This window comes from Symphalangus syndactylus, chromosome 1 (genome assembly GCF_028878055.3).
Source record: "Symphalangus syndactylus isolate Jambi chromosome 1, NHGRI_mSymSyn1-v2.1_pri, whole genome shotgun sequence".
Classification (NCBI taxonomy): Eukaryota; Metazoa; Chordata; class Mammalia; order Primates; family Hylobatidae; genus Symphalangus; species Symphalangus syndactylus.
In genome coordinates, this window is record NC_072423.2 from 158,169,660 (window position 1) to 158,184,782 (window position 15,123).

General features: G+C 52.1%; 2 protein-coding genes across 3 annotated transcripts in view; both read right to left on the reverse strand.

Annotated features, from left to right (window-relative positions):
* ARHGEF10 (Rho guanine nucleotide exchange factor 10) overlaps positions 1–5,829 on the reverse strand; it is a 129,033-nt gene extending 123,204 nt beyond the window's left edge. For both annotated transcript variants that reach the window (XM_055289424.2, XM_063638172.1), the window contains exon 1: positions 5,723–5,829. The gene's annotated coding sequence lies outside the window, so the exon portion shown is untranslated. The remainder of the gene's footprint in view (positions 1–5,722) is intronic.
* On the reverse strand, positions 1,275–5,963 carry LOC134736643 (collagen alpha-1(I) chain-like). Its single transcript, XM_063639208.1, has 2 exons — positions 5,337–5,963; positions 1,275–1,385 (listed from the first exon to the last, which is right to left on the reverse strand). Exons 1-2 carry the CDS (start codon positions 5,961–5,963, stop codon positions 1,371–1,373), a joined length of 642 nt encoding a protein of 213 aa, XP_063495278.1. The 3' UTR covers positions 1,275–1,370.
* Between the last annotated feature and the right edge of the window lie 9,160 nt (positions 5,964–15,123).

A 15,123-nucleotide genomic window follows, 5' to 3' on the forward strand; every position in this document is an offset into this window, starting at 1 on the left:
GCACTGCGCCGCTGTGCAACCCTTAGCACCTATGACGCTAGTTTAGACTTTAGCTGCAGCTGAAAAGTGACCTATTCTACCTAACACAGGACAAGAGCTTCCAGAGAAAAGAATTCTCCTCAACCCTGCTCTGCAAGAAGTGCCTCTGCTGCCTGAATGCACAGAGCCCACACAAACGACATGAAGCCATGAAGCCGCGGCTTCCCTGGAGGCGCAGATGGCAGCTGGACGTGGATCAGGGCCTCTAGTGTGGGCTGCTTCCCACGGGCCTGCTGAGTCAAGTGATTGAGAACAAAGCATGAGTCGACTTTCTTATCACTCCTGCAGCAAGCAGGCTGGCCAGGGTCAGGGGCTGGCTCCAGCCCTCAGCGAACCTCAAGCTGGCCAGGCCCACACAGGGCAACCGCCCACAGGCCGGGCCTTACAACACCCCACTGGTTCAGTGCCGCTGACCCAGCCGGGCTCAGACCTGCGCGCACAGCGAGGAAGAACCACCACATTCCTTCCGTCATAGCTCAGCGCTTCTCACACAAAACACACCGAGCTTCTGAACCAGGAGTGTCATTAACTCTGGAGCTCCCTGCGTTGTGTCGACACGGCCCACGCAGGTATCCTATCGGGACGACCCAGCTCAGGCCCGACGTGAGCCCTGCTGTGGAAGCAGGCAGTGCTCAGCCTGGCCAGGCTGGCTGGCCGTGCCCCCAGGTGTGCTGGAGGCCCTGCCGCCCGCTTCCTCTCCAAAGCTCGAGGCCTTCCAGCCTCTGCATCCGCCCAGATATGCACTGAATACCACGTTAGCTTATGTAATGCTCCTTGGACTCACTTTTGTCATGTTCCTTACAGAAAATCAGAAACTGCAATGAAATCACTGCTTTATTTTCCTTTCAGAAAAAAAAAAATAAGCAAACCATAGAATAAAACAGTAAGTGTGCATGCCACGGTTTATCAAAACGTAATTCCTTGGCCTTTCCTATGTAGCCCGCTCTTAATCACCCACATCAATAAGAGAGGACAAAAGTTCAAAATTCCCTTGGAACACTTTGAAGTTTTCCTTTTGGTATTTATATTCCAAAGTAAATGTCCACACCGCGTTTCCACAACATCATAATAATGACCAAATCCAAGTGTAAGGGTCTGCCCCCAAAGCTTAACCACAAGCCACGGGCACAAAACAAAACAAAGAACGTGACCTCAGCACGGAAGCAACACCTACGACTTGCAGGAGCCTGACTCACCCTGACTCAGCTGGTGACGACAAGGGCCTCGGCTGTCGGTAGCTATCGGTGGTGGCAGAGTGTTGAGGTATCACAACAAGTCCTTCTGTTTTCTTCATTAAACCCCCACTGTGAGTCCCCAGAGACTGACGGTCATTAAGATATTGGAACCTAGAATGGCCAAAATGGTAACTACCACCTCTGCCAATGCTGATGTAGCCAGGCCTATTCTACGCAGACAGCCATGCATCTCTACATGCGCCTGTAACAATCTACATGCTTCCCCACTGCTCCCTCACAAGGGCCCCCGCACCAGTCACAGCTCTGGACACCGTATTTTACTTTACAAAGTTATTTTCCCTATCAGAAGGTGACCCATGAAAGAGAAAAACTTTGAACCCAAACATTTTTAAAAATATTTTACACCTTTTTCAGATCATTTAACAAAAATATAAAATATCAACAACCCCCAGACAGCACCTTCTACTGGCAGGCCTGCTTTACTCTAATGATATAACAAAAAGCAGGAAATGGCAACGATGGAAGGAAAGGAATAATCCACGATTAAAAATGATGATTTTGACGGGGCATGCAGTGGCTCACGCCTGTAATCCCAGCACTTTGGTAGGCTGAGGCAGGTGGATCACTTGAGGTCCGGAGTTGAAGACCAGCCTGGCCAACATGGCAAAACCCCATCTCTACTACAAATACAAAAATTAGCCGGGCACTGTGGTGGGTGCCTATAATCCCAGCTACTTGGGAGGCAGAGGCAGGAGAATGGCTTGAACCTGGGAAGCAAAGACTGCAGCAAGCCGACATCCCTCCACTGCACTCCAGCCTGGGCAACAGAGTGAGACTCCGTTTCAGAAAAAAAAGATCATTTTTTCAATTAAAATTTTGAAAACTGCTCACAGAAAACAAACAGAACCAAAACCAAATGTCCAAACCTGGTAACTATGAACAGGCTGAAGCAGAGTAGGGTGGCAGACGTGGCAGAAGTGTGTGTGTATCAGGGTGCGGGCCGGTGGCAGGGCATTCTCCCTGGGCCCCTTTGCCACACCTGTCCTTACAGGTAACCCTGCCCCTCCCTAGATGGACCTGGGGCTGTGGCCCTGTCTGCAACCCAGGCAAGGCCCCCTCCTGGTCACCTGCCTCTGCTCTCCCTGCCTCTCAGACCCTTGGCAGCCCCTGGGCCTGGCCCACCCCTTTCCACTGCAGAGCTCCTTCCAAAATTACACTCCCAGAAAGCCTGGTTAAGGGAGAGAGCTGAAATTCTCCCTCATGAATGACTAACAGCTATGCTTCCCTTCTGTCTTATTTCACGCCACTTACCTTTCTACCCGGGCAAACTATAAACAACGCACGCATGAAACACAGATTCTCTGAGCATCTCCAGATCCGAGCTGTTCTTTGCATGCTTCCTGCTACACACTGTGTAGTAAAGGACAGGCCTACAACAGTGGTTTCTTACATGTCACTATGACGTTTTCACATCGCTTACAGAATACAACCGTCATTAGCGCATTTTCAGTTTGCTCCAATTTATGCCAAACATCTTTGTTTAAGAAGCACTTCCCCATACAATGCCTTCTAGCAACTTCTTAAGTGAGCACCCTCAAGTCCCGTGAGAAGCCTGGACTCACAGGGTCAGGGAAAAGCTTCCCCACCTCAACCCAGGTCTGTAACTCCACACCCTCCACACCACCCAGTGCCTCTATCTACAACTCACACACACGCACACACACAAAGCACACACACACACACAGCACACACGCACACAAACACACGCACACACAAACGCACACAGACGCACACACACACAGCACACACACGCACACAAACACACGCACACACAAACGCACACACACGCACACACACACAGCACACATACGCACAAACAAACGCACACCCGCACGCACACACATACACACAAACACAAACACATACACACACATATGCACACACATGCACACACATACACACAAACACAAACACATGCGCACACACACAAACACATGCACACACAAACTGCAGAGGAAAGGCAGCACACCAAAGCACCCAGAAGACAAATGTGGTTACATCTGGAAGTCAAGCATCAACTTTTAAAAACATAAAAAGCTATTTTGAATAACTTTTAACTTCACCCACAACTGTCTACAACTAATGAATTACAAATAGCACCTTACACAAATGAGTTTTCTTACTGCTGAGAAATCCTGAAAGTCTTATCTGACTATAAAAAGTTGTGCATCCGTAACTGCCGATGTTGGCTGCGAAAGCCAGCAAATGCCGTAAGAGACAGAGAGGGACAAAGTGTGTTTCTAAAAATATACAAAGTGTAAACCTCAGTAATCATCTCTCTTTTCGAATAAAAATTATTTCCTATGAAGCAGGTATTCAAAACATATTATTAAATCAGCAGCAGTGAAATTGTTCCTCCTTGCAGCATTCCACCTATATGGAAATTAAGTCACTCCTGCACAGAATCTAGAATACTGACCAGTCCGTACTCAGGTTATGGTTAACCAGAGAAAAGAATTAAAACCCGCTGCACCTTGAGTCAATGAGAATTTTTACTTGCAGCAAAAGTTAGTGACTGGAATCAATATCAGACGGCAGCAAGTTCGTCTACCGCTGCCTGGGAAAATGACCTCCTGGCCACAGTCTGGAGGGGTACTCAGACTTTACCTTCAGGGCCCAGGGGCCCATGGAGGGGAAGTGGGGACGGAACAGGTGGGCAGGGCGCCTGTAGACCTAGGTCAGTCTTCTCATAATCTACCTTGGCTTCTTGGGCACCAGCGGGCTGTGGGGTGCAGGGGAACAGGTGGAGTATGGAGGGGACAGCTGGGGTGCGAGGGACAGCTGGGGTGCAGGGTAAACAGGTGGAGTGTGGGGAGACAGGTGAGGTGCAGGGGACAGGTGGGTTTCAGGGAGACAGGTGGGGTGCGAGGGGACAGGTGGGGTGCGGGGGGACAGGTGGGGTGCGGGGAGACAGGTGGGGTGATGGGGGACAGGTGGGGTGCGGGGGACAGGTGGGGTGCGGGGGGACAGGTGGGGTGCTGGGGGACAGGTGGGGTGCAGGGGGGCAGGTGGGGTGCAGGTGAACAGGTGGGGTGCAGGGGAACAGGTGGGGTGTGGGGGTACAGCTGGGGTGCAGGGTAAACAGGTGGAGTGTGCAGAAACAGGTGGGCTGCGGGGAGGACAGGTGGGGTGCAGGAGGAACAGGTTGGGTGCGAGGGGACAGGTGGGGTGCAGGGGGACAAGTGGGGTACAGGAGACAGGTGGGGTGCAGGGGGAACAGGTGGGGTGCAGCATAAACAGGTAGGGTGCAGGGGAACAGGTGCGGTGCGGGGGAACAGGTGGGGTGTGGAGGGACAGCTGCAGTGCGGGGGACAGCTGGGGTGCAGGGTAAACAGGTGGGGTGTGGGGGAACAGGTGGGGTGCAGGGGGAACAGGTGGGGTGCGAGGGGACAGGTGGGGTGCAGGGAGACAGGCGGGGTGTGGGGGGACACGTGGGGTACAGGAGACAGGTGGGGTGCAGGGGGAACAGGTGGGGTACAGGATAAACAGGTAGGGTGCAGGGGGACAGGCGGGGTGTGGGGGGACAGGTGGGGTACAAGAGACAGGTGGGGTGCAGGGGGAACAGGTGGGATGCAGGATAAACAGGTAGGGTGCAGGGGGACAGGTGGGGTGCGGAGGAACAGGTGCGGTGTGGGGGGACAGCTGCGGTGCGGGGGACATCTGGGGTGCAGGGTAAACAGGTGAGGTGTGGAGGAACAGGTGGGGTGTGGGGGCAGGTGGGGTGCAGGGGGAACAGGTAGGGTGCGAGGGCACAGGTGGGGTGCAGGGGGACAGGTGGGGTGTGGGGGGACAGGTGGGGTGCGGGGGGACAGGTGGGGTGCAGGGGGAACAGGTAGGGTGCGAGGGCACAGGTGGGGTGCGGGGGGACAGGTGGGGTGTGGGGGACAGGTGGGGTGCGGGGTAACACCTGGGGTGCGGGGAACTGGTGGAGTGCAGAGTGAACAGGGAGCGCTGAGGGACAGGCGGGGTACACGGGGTGCGGGGAACTGGTGGGGTAGGGGAACAGGTAGGGTGCGGGGGAAAGACGCCGGCTTTCCTTACACCGGTCCTTCTCTCCATCCTGAGACGGACCGCATTCTTCTCCTTTACCGGAAAATCTAAGTTACTGCACGAGCCGCAGGCGCAGCCCGCTCGCCCCTCCGGCTCCTTCAGCCGATCGGGATTCGCTCCTGCCCCTGGGGCCGGGGGTCCCTGCTGCCAGTCCCTGCTCCCCCCGCCCAGGCCCGCGCCGTTATCCTGAGGGTCCGGGGGCACCGCGGAAGGGGGAGCTGCTGGGGGAGTTCTCAGCCCCTTCCCTGAAACATCTGCGCAGGGGGTCGGGGGCGCCGCCACCTCGGGTGGGACCCAGCGATTTCGGGGGAGCCGGGCAGAAGTGCAACTCTCAAAATCCCGCGAGGGGACCCACGGTCCCCGGGGCCCGCACTCACCTCGGCGGCCAGGACGTGACCCGCAGTCCCCTGCTGTTCCCCGCCGTCCCCCGCGTCCCCCGCGACCCCGTCCGTCCCGGATCGCGCGTCCGCCGGCTACAGGGATGCGCCCAGCCCCTCCCGCCCGGACGGCCGGCTCCACCCACCACGCTGTCATTGGCGGGCCCAGACCGTTCCGGGCGCCCATTGGCCGCAGCGCCTGCCGGTTTCTCGGCAGCTCCCTGCCCTCGCGCCCGCGCATTCCTTCGAGGCCACGTGGCCGCCCGCGACCCCTCCCGCTCCCAACGCCCGGCCCGGGCTGCGCACGCGTGGGAGGGGGCGCGCTGCAGAGGCTCCCGTCCCCGGATCATCGCTTGCCCCGCGGATCCCGGGCCGCGCTCACTTGGGGAGGGGTCGCTGGGCAGACTGAGTGCCCTCCCCGCCCCCAACATCTGGATCCTCCCCGCAGAGCCTGCTCCCGACTCAGAGCTGCGCCCCTTGGGGAGGCGGCGCCGGGCAGACCCTAACCCTATCCCAGAGCATCGCCCCTTTCTGCGGACCCCCACGGGCTGAGCTCACTTGCGGGAGGAGGCGTGGGGCAGACCCTCCCCCTCCTCCGCAGAACATCGCCCCTCCCTGCGGACACCCGGGGTGCGCCCACTAGAGGAGGGGGCGTCGGGACCCCACCCGACCCGCCCCTTGAGACCTGGTCCCTCCGTCCGCAGCTGGCCCTACCCACAGGGCGTTCCGGGTCTTCCGCGCCAGCTGCCCTGGACCAGCCAAGGCTTGGGCGTTTGGAAATGCGATGACTTCAGCCACGTTTCCGAGGCAGTTTTTGAAGCTTGCTTCTTGCCAGGAAGCGCTCGTTTTTCCCGGGACCTTTCCAGGGAACGGCCCCTTCTGAGTTATTGGAATTGTTTACTTTGAGCATTTATTTGTCTTATACTTTTAAAAAGGAAACAGATTATCGTTATAATTACTGTTAAAGAAAAAACACGAGAAATAGACATTTTTAACCAAAATAACTGAAGGATGTTATCTTTTACCTGGTCAGCACATATAACACGTGTGTTCGCAGATGCTAGATTTATTTCTATGCCTTCTCCTACCCAAATCTCTGAATCATAGGAGTAATTTTAAGTCAGCGTTCTAGAACTATCAGACTTCTTAACAGATTTCTAGTCCCTTTCACTTGTTCTATAGAAGAAATACAAACAGCTATTTGGGGTGCTAATTATCACGAAATTAATCTAAACATTAACTGCCATTAAGGCTTGTGTGCTCTGGAATAAGTTATTTCCCTGAAAATTTTGGACTATGTCAAAATCATAGACTACATAGAAAGATTACAATGGTTGGAAAAAATAATCGTAGGTAAGGTCTCATTTTTTCGATGTTTATTATTCACACTTGCCAATTTTATGAAATCAGACTGAGTAGACTGTTCCTCTCAGCGACCTTAAGATTAGAAAACTTATTTCAGGTTTCTATTCCTAGGGTTCTCTGGGTACCTTATTCAGAGATCTTCTGCACACACAATTAATGGTCTTGGTCAACAGAAGTAAAAAGGTCAACTGAATTACTTCTGGTTTACCTGAATACGATGAGAAAATCCTGATACTTGTAATTTTTCTAAAAATGTTCACTAGAGATAAGAGGAAATAGTCCTGTGTATGGAATAAACAACTCATTTTCTCAATGGATGGAATTGAGCCCCTAAACTCAGGGCAGCCAGGGACACTGCTGAGTGGGGCCACAGGGCAATGCCTTCCAGGCAGGTTGGGCAGAAAATCCTCTGGTTTGGAGCTCCAACAGATCCTGTCTGTCTGCTTTATTCAGGCGTTCCTCACAGATACATCCCTATTTTCGTAAGCCGGGATATGGAAGAGTTGGGAGTTTCCATTGTGATTCCCTCTTTGACCCATGGGATATTTAGAAAAGTTAGGTTTACCTTTCAAATATTTGGGGACTTTCTGGTTTTCTTTTTATTATAACTAAAGTTTGATTCCACCGTGGCCTTAAAACATAATCTATTTTATTTTTATCGTTTAAGATTTTCAAACACTTGCTTCATGGCCCAACATTGTGTATTTTGGTAAATGTTCTATGAGCGCTTGCTAAGAACATGCTTTCACTGACGTAATGTTCTACAGATGTCAATTAGGTCATATTTGTTACTGATTTTTTTATCTTCTTGTTCTATCGGATACTGATAAGGGTGTATGAAAATCTTCGACTCTCCGTAGTCTATTCAGCATTGTACTGCAGCATCTAGTGTTATAGGTTATAAAAACAAAAAGTGTAAGGATTGAGAGAGGAAAAACTGATTATTTACAGTCGATATGATTATATATGTTAAAAAACAAAATTATCTACAAATAAACTGTTAGGATTCAAATAGAATTTAGGAATTTCAGATGGATCATAGACTTAAGTATAAAAATTATAAAGTTTCTAGGATAAAATATAAGAAAAGATCTTATGGATCTTCAGTTAGGACACAAAATGGACCAACCATTTAAAAATGATTAAATGGTTCATCAAAAATTTAATATTTCTACTCATCTCATGACATCATTAAGAAACTGAAAAGGCAACCCACAGACTGGGAGAACACAGGGGCAATGCATATATCCCGCAAATGACTTGTCTTAATCCATATTGTGCTGCTGTAACAGAATACCTGGGAATGGGTGATTTACAATTAACAGAAATTTATTTCTCACAGTTCTGGAGGCTTGAAAGTTCAAGATCAAGGAGGCACATCTGGCAAGAAACTTCTGGCTGCATCATCCCATGATGGAAGGTGGGAGGCGGAGATGGGGAGGGAGGATGTAAAATGGGCCAAATTTCTTTTTTTTTTTGAGACGCAGTCTTGCTCTGTCACCAGGCTGGAGTGCAGTGGAGCGATCTTGGCTCACTGCAACCTCCGACTCCATGGTTCAAGCTATTCTCCTGCCTCAGCCTCCCGAGTAGCTGGGATTACAGTCATGTGCCACCACACCCAGCTAATTTTTGTATTTTTAGTAATGACGGGGTTTCACCCAAACTCATTCTCTTATAAGGAACCCACTGCCTCAGTCTGGCATTAATCCATTCATGAGGGTCATACACCCATAACCCAGACACCACCTAGTAGGCACCTTCCAACACTGCTGCATTGGGGGTCAAGTTTCCAACACATAAACTTTGGGGAAAACGCATTCAAACCATAGTGCTGGTAAATAGAGAACTCCTGCAAATGAACAATAACGAGACAAGTCTATTTCAAAAGGGACAAAACAATGTAACAATAACAAGCCTGTAAATAACAATAACAAGTCTATTTAAAAAAAAACAAAAGATGTAAATACTTCACCAAAGATGTACTGATAGCCAATAAGAACAGGAAACGGTGCTCGGTGTTATCTAAAGTAAACTCACAATGAGATGTCACCACCGTCATCCAAGCATGGCTGAAACTGCAGACCGACATGGCAAGTGTAAAAATGTGGAGCCCCAGGAACCACTATACAAGGTGATGAGAGTGCAAATGGCACAATCACCCTGATTCATTGGCCATTTCTCAGCAATCCCAGTTTTAGGTTTGCCCAAGGCAAGTGAAAACATAAGTCCCTTAAAAGACTTTTACAGCCAGACATGGTGACTCCCACCTGTAACCCCAGCACTTTAGGAGGCCAAGGTGGAGGATTGCTTGAGCCCAGGAGCCTAGCATGATAGTCTCCACCTCCAGTGCCAGCTACTTGGGAAGCTGAAGTGAGAGGATCGCTTGAGGCTGGGAGGTCAAGGCTGTAATGAGTCATGTTCATACCACTGCACTCTAGCCTGGGTGGACAGAGCAAGACACTGTCTCAAAAACAAATGATTTTTACAAGAATTCGTTCTTCAAAACAGTTCAAATACTTCACGACTGGAATCAATCCAAATTCCATCAACAGGTGAACTCATAAATTATGGTATCTTCATAGAATAATAGAATACTATTCAGTAATAAAAAGGAAGAAACTGATATGCTCAATAACAGATGAATCTTCAAAAGATGAAAAACATAGACAAAAGGGCACATACAGTATGATTCAATTTTTATGAAATTCAAGAACGTGCCAAACCAACCTATAATAATAGGAATCAGAACAGTGGTTACTTTTGGGGGGATTGTCTCAGAAAAGACAAAGGAATTCTGGGGAGGATGAAAATGGTCACTGCATCTTGATTTGATTTGCAGACACATGGATGTGTTCACTTTGTAAATAGAATCAAGCTGAACACAAGAGTAAGGTACTTCATGTGATATATACTGTGGCCTCAATGCATCCCCCTTGATGACTGAAAGTTCATCACCAACATGATAGCAGTAAGAGGTGGGGCCTTGAGGAGATTAGTGGTCATGAGGGATGGGCTTAGTGCCCTTGTAGAAGTGCCAGGGGGCACTTCTACAAGTGAGGGGACAGTGCTCAAGGTGCTGTCTTGTGAGCAGAGACCAGGCTCTCCCCAGACACTGCACCTGCCGGCACGTTAATCTTGGACTTCCCCTCCTCCAGAACTGTGAGAAATAAACTCCTGTTGTCTATAAATGACCCAGTCTCTGGTGTTTTGTTACATTAGCATGAACAAATTAAGTTATGTATCAGTAAAAAGGGGTTTTAGAAGCTGGATTCCTTTAAAAAAATAATGATTCCCTTTATTAACGGAATACAAAATATCCTTTAATTGCAAGCTAAATTAAGTGCAAGGCCCATGTGGAGGGTAGGGATAATCTATGCCCTAGTTAGGACATTCAGAAAGGAAAAAAATGGCAAAGACAGCCTGCCTGGTTCTAGGCCTCACCTCTACTCCAGAGACGTCCTCATGTCCCACGTGGAGGGGGTGTGTGAGGTCAGCTCTAGCAGGGCCTAAAGGCCTGGGCTCTATCATCAAATAGGCCCGGGGGCTTCTGCCTCTTCTGCCACTATATGGATGAACATGGGCATCATTCAATGTCCTGGGCCTCAGTCTCCTCACTGAAAACAAGAGCAATAGCCACCTACTTGGGCAGCGTGAAGAGTCAACACTTTTGTGTGCAGGAACCGGTGTCAGGGCACCTGACCCCATGGACATCTCGGGGAGCCTGAGGCACTGTCCAAAGATGGAAGCTTGTATCCACACCTGGGCACAGTTCCTGGGTTCACATCCCAGGCACTTCCCTTACCAGCTCTGCCATCTGCATTGCTGTGCCTCGGTTTCCTGTAAAGAATTGGAAGGACATTTGCACCTACTGTGCGTGTCAGTTTTATATGTCACCTTGACCACGTGACAGTCCCCGGTAATTCATTCAACATGGGTCCAGATGTGGCTGTGGAGGTGTTTTGTTGGTGTGCAAAAGGCCCATCACAGTGGACTTTAAATGAGGGAGATTATCTTAGACAATCCGGGTGGGCCCAATTCAGCACTGGAAAGCCCTTCCAGAGAAGAAATTCCACTGTGGGCGGTAGCTTCAGCTCTGCCCCAGGTCCAGCCTGCCCTTCCCACGGCCTGCCTGCCCGGACCTCGCTCCCAGGTCCCCATCGCGGTGCCGGATCCAGGCTCTAAATGTCTCCAGGTCTGCCTCCTACTGGCTGAAACTTGGCTGAGGCCACTTGTAGGAAGGGAGACGGGGTGCACGCATCTCAGAGCTACTCCACTCCGCAGGCGGGGAGCGAGACCCCGAGCCCGGGGATGGCGAACATCCCTGGATGTGAGACCTCAGACGAGTCCCTAACCGTACTTAGCCTGCTATCTGGTGGATACAGGGTTAGTCACCAGTCTCTGGCTCTGGAGCGGCCGTGAAGATGAAGGCAGCCTGGGGGCACCTGGCGCTCCACCTGGCCCACAGCGCACGTGGGGCAGACCTCAGGCCGCAGTCACGGGGCTGTTCAGGTGCTGTGATGGGAGAAGAGCCAGCAAGTGCGTCTCCACCCAGTGCCGCTCAGTCACAGGACCCAGGGCTGCCGCTCAGTCACGGGACCCAGGTACAGCCTGGCAGGGGACAGACGGCAGTCCAGGGAGACCCCGGGGCGGCATGGGGGTGGGGTGGGGCTGTCACACAGCAGAGGCCCTGGGCAAGTGCGGAGGCCACACGAACACGGGGTGCAGGGGAGACATGGAAATCGGAGGCCCCGTCCAGGCCTCTCAACCTCCCAGCCTTGAGCCATGAGCTTTGTCTGGGCTCACCCAAACCCAGACGTGGCTGAACAGGCTACAGAGCCGACGAGTGCTGGGAAGAAGCTGCCGACCTCACTGTTCGGCGCCCGGCCTTCACCTCCTGCCCGCCGTCCCCGGTCACCCCGAGGCATCACCCAGCCGCTTCTCCTGGCAGAGCTCCCTGGGGCAACACATCTGAGAGCCCCCAGCAGGCCATACCACTCCCAGCGCCTGTCCCCACAGGGGGCTCGGGACTTACAGGGAACAGTACGGCCTGGGGGCCATCGTGGACGCCCTTCAGGAAAACAGGATGCTCTGCAGATAGGACTGCTGTGGCCATTTCCCCAGGAAACAGCCCGGGACGCTGCCTGGGCTCAGAGGGTTCCCGACACAGACCATGCTCACCGCTTTGCAAACCACACACAGTCCATGTCCTGGTGTGAGTTTGTTTCTACTTATCAGTTTGTGTCTTTGTAAGAGTTCTAAAATACAACAAAAACAAACAAGGACAGTGACATAGACACCACCCAGGGGTGGGTCCGGTCGGCCTCTGAAGGGTGGCAGCTGCCATGTGGGAGGCGGGTTTCTGAGGAGCCAGGCAGGCTTGGGAGAGGCTGTGCTCGCTTTCCTGACTGTGGCGACGGATTCACATGCTATGTGTTCCTCAAAACTCACTGAACCACACAGGTTAATTACGTGCAGTTCACCGTGTGCCAATGACGCCTCAATCAAGCTGTTAAACAGAGGCCACAGCAGCCCTGCCTGTGGGGTTGTGATTTTTTCTGAAGCCTTGATGAACCGCCTTGGGCTGTTTCAAAGGGAACACAGCACAGTCTCCTCTTGACTTCCGCAGTGGTTGTATTCCTGGGACGTGCGGTTGGTGTGTCTGTAGGTAAACAGTTAGCATCTAGGCTCAGAGGGTTACAGATAGCTTTCCCCGCAGGTGGCGTCCTGTGGGCCCTACGTAAGCTGTGCAGGCCGTCCTGGACTCTGTGGCGAGTGTGTGGGCTGCAGGACGGTGCATCCCCGGCCTCCACCTGTCAAATGCTCCACAATGACCCCCAGCGCACCCCCCGCTCCCCTCCGCAAATTCTAAAGCTTCCCTAGCGGGGAGTTCCTGCTGGAGAACTTTCTCCATCCACCCTCTCGGACTCCACAGGCTTCCGCCTTCCCAAATGGACGCTGCACTCCATCTCGTTAGAACGCTGCACCCCATCTCATTAGAGTGCTGCACCCCATCTCGTTAGAACGCTGCACCCCATCTCATTAGAGTGCTGCACCCCATCTCGTTAGAACGCTGCACCCCATCTCGTTAGAACGCTGCACCCCATCTCATTAGAGTGCTGCACCCCATCTCGTTAGAACACCGCCATGGCCTGCATGTGTGTCTGCTCCAAATCTCATGTTGAATTGTATCCCGTGTCGGAGGTGCATCCTAGTCGGAAGCGTCTGGATCCCTCGTGAATAGATTAATGGAGGGGGCTGTGAGTGACTTCTTGCTCTATTAGTTCTGTGAGACCTGGATGCTTAAAAAGAGCCTGGCACCTTCGCCGTGCCCTTTCCTTCCTTCCTTCCTTTTTCTTTCTTTCTTTCAACGGAGTCTTGGAGTCTTGCGCTGTCGCCCAGGCTGGAGGGCAGTGGCACGATCTGAGCTCACTGCAACATCCACCTTTGTGTTCAAGCGATTCTCCTGCCTCAACCTCCTGAGTAGCTGGGATTACAGGCATTTGCCACCACACCTGGCTAATTTTTGTATGTTTAGTAGTGATGAGGTCTTGCCATGTTGTCCAGGCTCGTCTCGAACTCCTGACCTCGGGTGATCCGCCTGCCTAGGCCTCCCAACGTGCTGGGATTACAGGCATGAGCCACCGTGCCCAGCTGCCCCCTGCCACTTTCTCTCTCTGATCTCTGCACGTGCGGGTTCCTCTTCCCCTTCCACCGTGAGTGGAAGCAGCCTCGGCCCCTCCCCAGGTGCAGGTGCCGGCGCCATGCTTCTGTACAAAAAGGGGCCAAATAAACCTCTTTTCTTTATAAATTACCCAGCCTCAGGTGTTCCTTTCTAGCAACACAAACAGGCTGAGGAACACACTGCAGACATTTCAGTGGGAGAAAACAGCGGGTAGATGTCACCAGGAAAACGGATTGCAGAAGGGAAAGTGGAGGGGCAGACAACACACACACTCGGCACACTCGGCTTCCCGACGTGAGCACGGTCCTCCTCTCATCCCGAGCTAAGAGACAGTCCAGTCCACAGTGAGCGCTCCCAGCATAGATGCCAGCACCCACATCTCACAGGACACTCAGTGGCCTTGGGGTCTCGCCTTCCTAGCTGGAGACCCTAGAGCAGATTCTCTGGCTCAAACAGATGCCTGTCGCTAGCTACATAAACCATCATTAGACTGTCTCTAGGAGTTAACTCAGACTAGTCTGGTCTGCTGAATTAGAAATGCACCTTGAACCAGCCTGGCCATCATGGCAAGACTCTGTCTCTGCAAAAAAATTAATACATAAATAAAATAGCTGAGGCTGGTGGTGCGCACCTGGGAGTGCACCTGGGAGCTACTTGGGAGGCTGGGGCTGGGGGATCACTTGGGCCCAAGAGTGTGAGGCCACAGCGAGCTATGATGGCACCACTGCCCTCCAGCCTGGGCGACAAAGTGAGACTCTCTCAAAAACAAAACAAAACAAAACAAAAATAGAAATGCACCTTGGTAAGTAGAAGGTGGTCATTAAGGAAGCAGTGAAAAGGGGGAAATTACACGATGCCTGTGTCCGAAGAGCAGCAAGCACGGACAGCCGGCCTTCCCACGACGGGCCCTGTAGGTGACTTGCCTGAAACATGTCTGATTCCCGTGCCCGCTCCATCCATGCCCCCTTTGATGGAGGGCAGGCCAAAGGCAAAAGAGGGGCAGAGGAGAGGAAAGGTAAAAAAGAGAAGAAGCAGAGAGGAGGCTGGAGGCACCCAGAAAAGATCCAGAGGCTTAACACTGTTCCTCTGTTTCAAAGGAGTCAGCATGAATGCGGTGGGGGAGAAGGAAGCATTGTTCCAAGAGGAAAACAGTGATGTTTTTGTTTCCACAGCTCTTGCAACAACTAAGCCTGTTTTCTTGCTTTGCTCAAATGGGAGGGAGAGGTGAAGAGGAGAGAACTGGAAGAAGGGAATGCCACTCTCCCAATGACCCAGCTCAGGAGGTGGTGAGGGAGGATGGAGGAAGTGAATGATCCAGCTCAGGAGGTGGTGAGGGAGGATGGAGGAAGGGCTT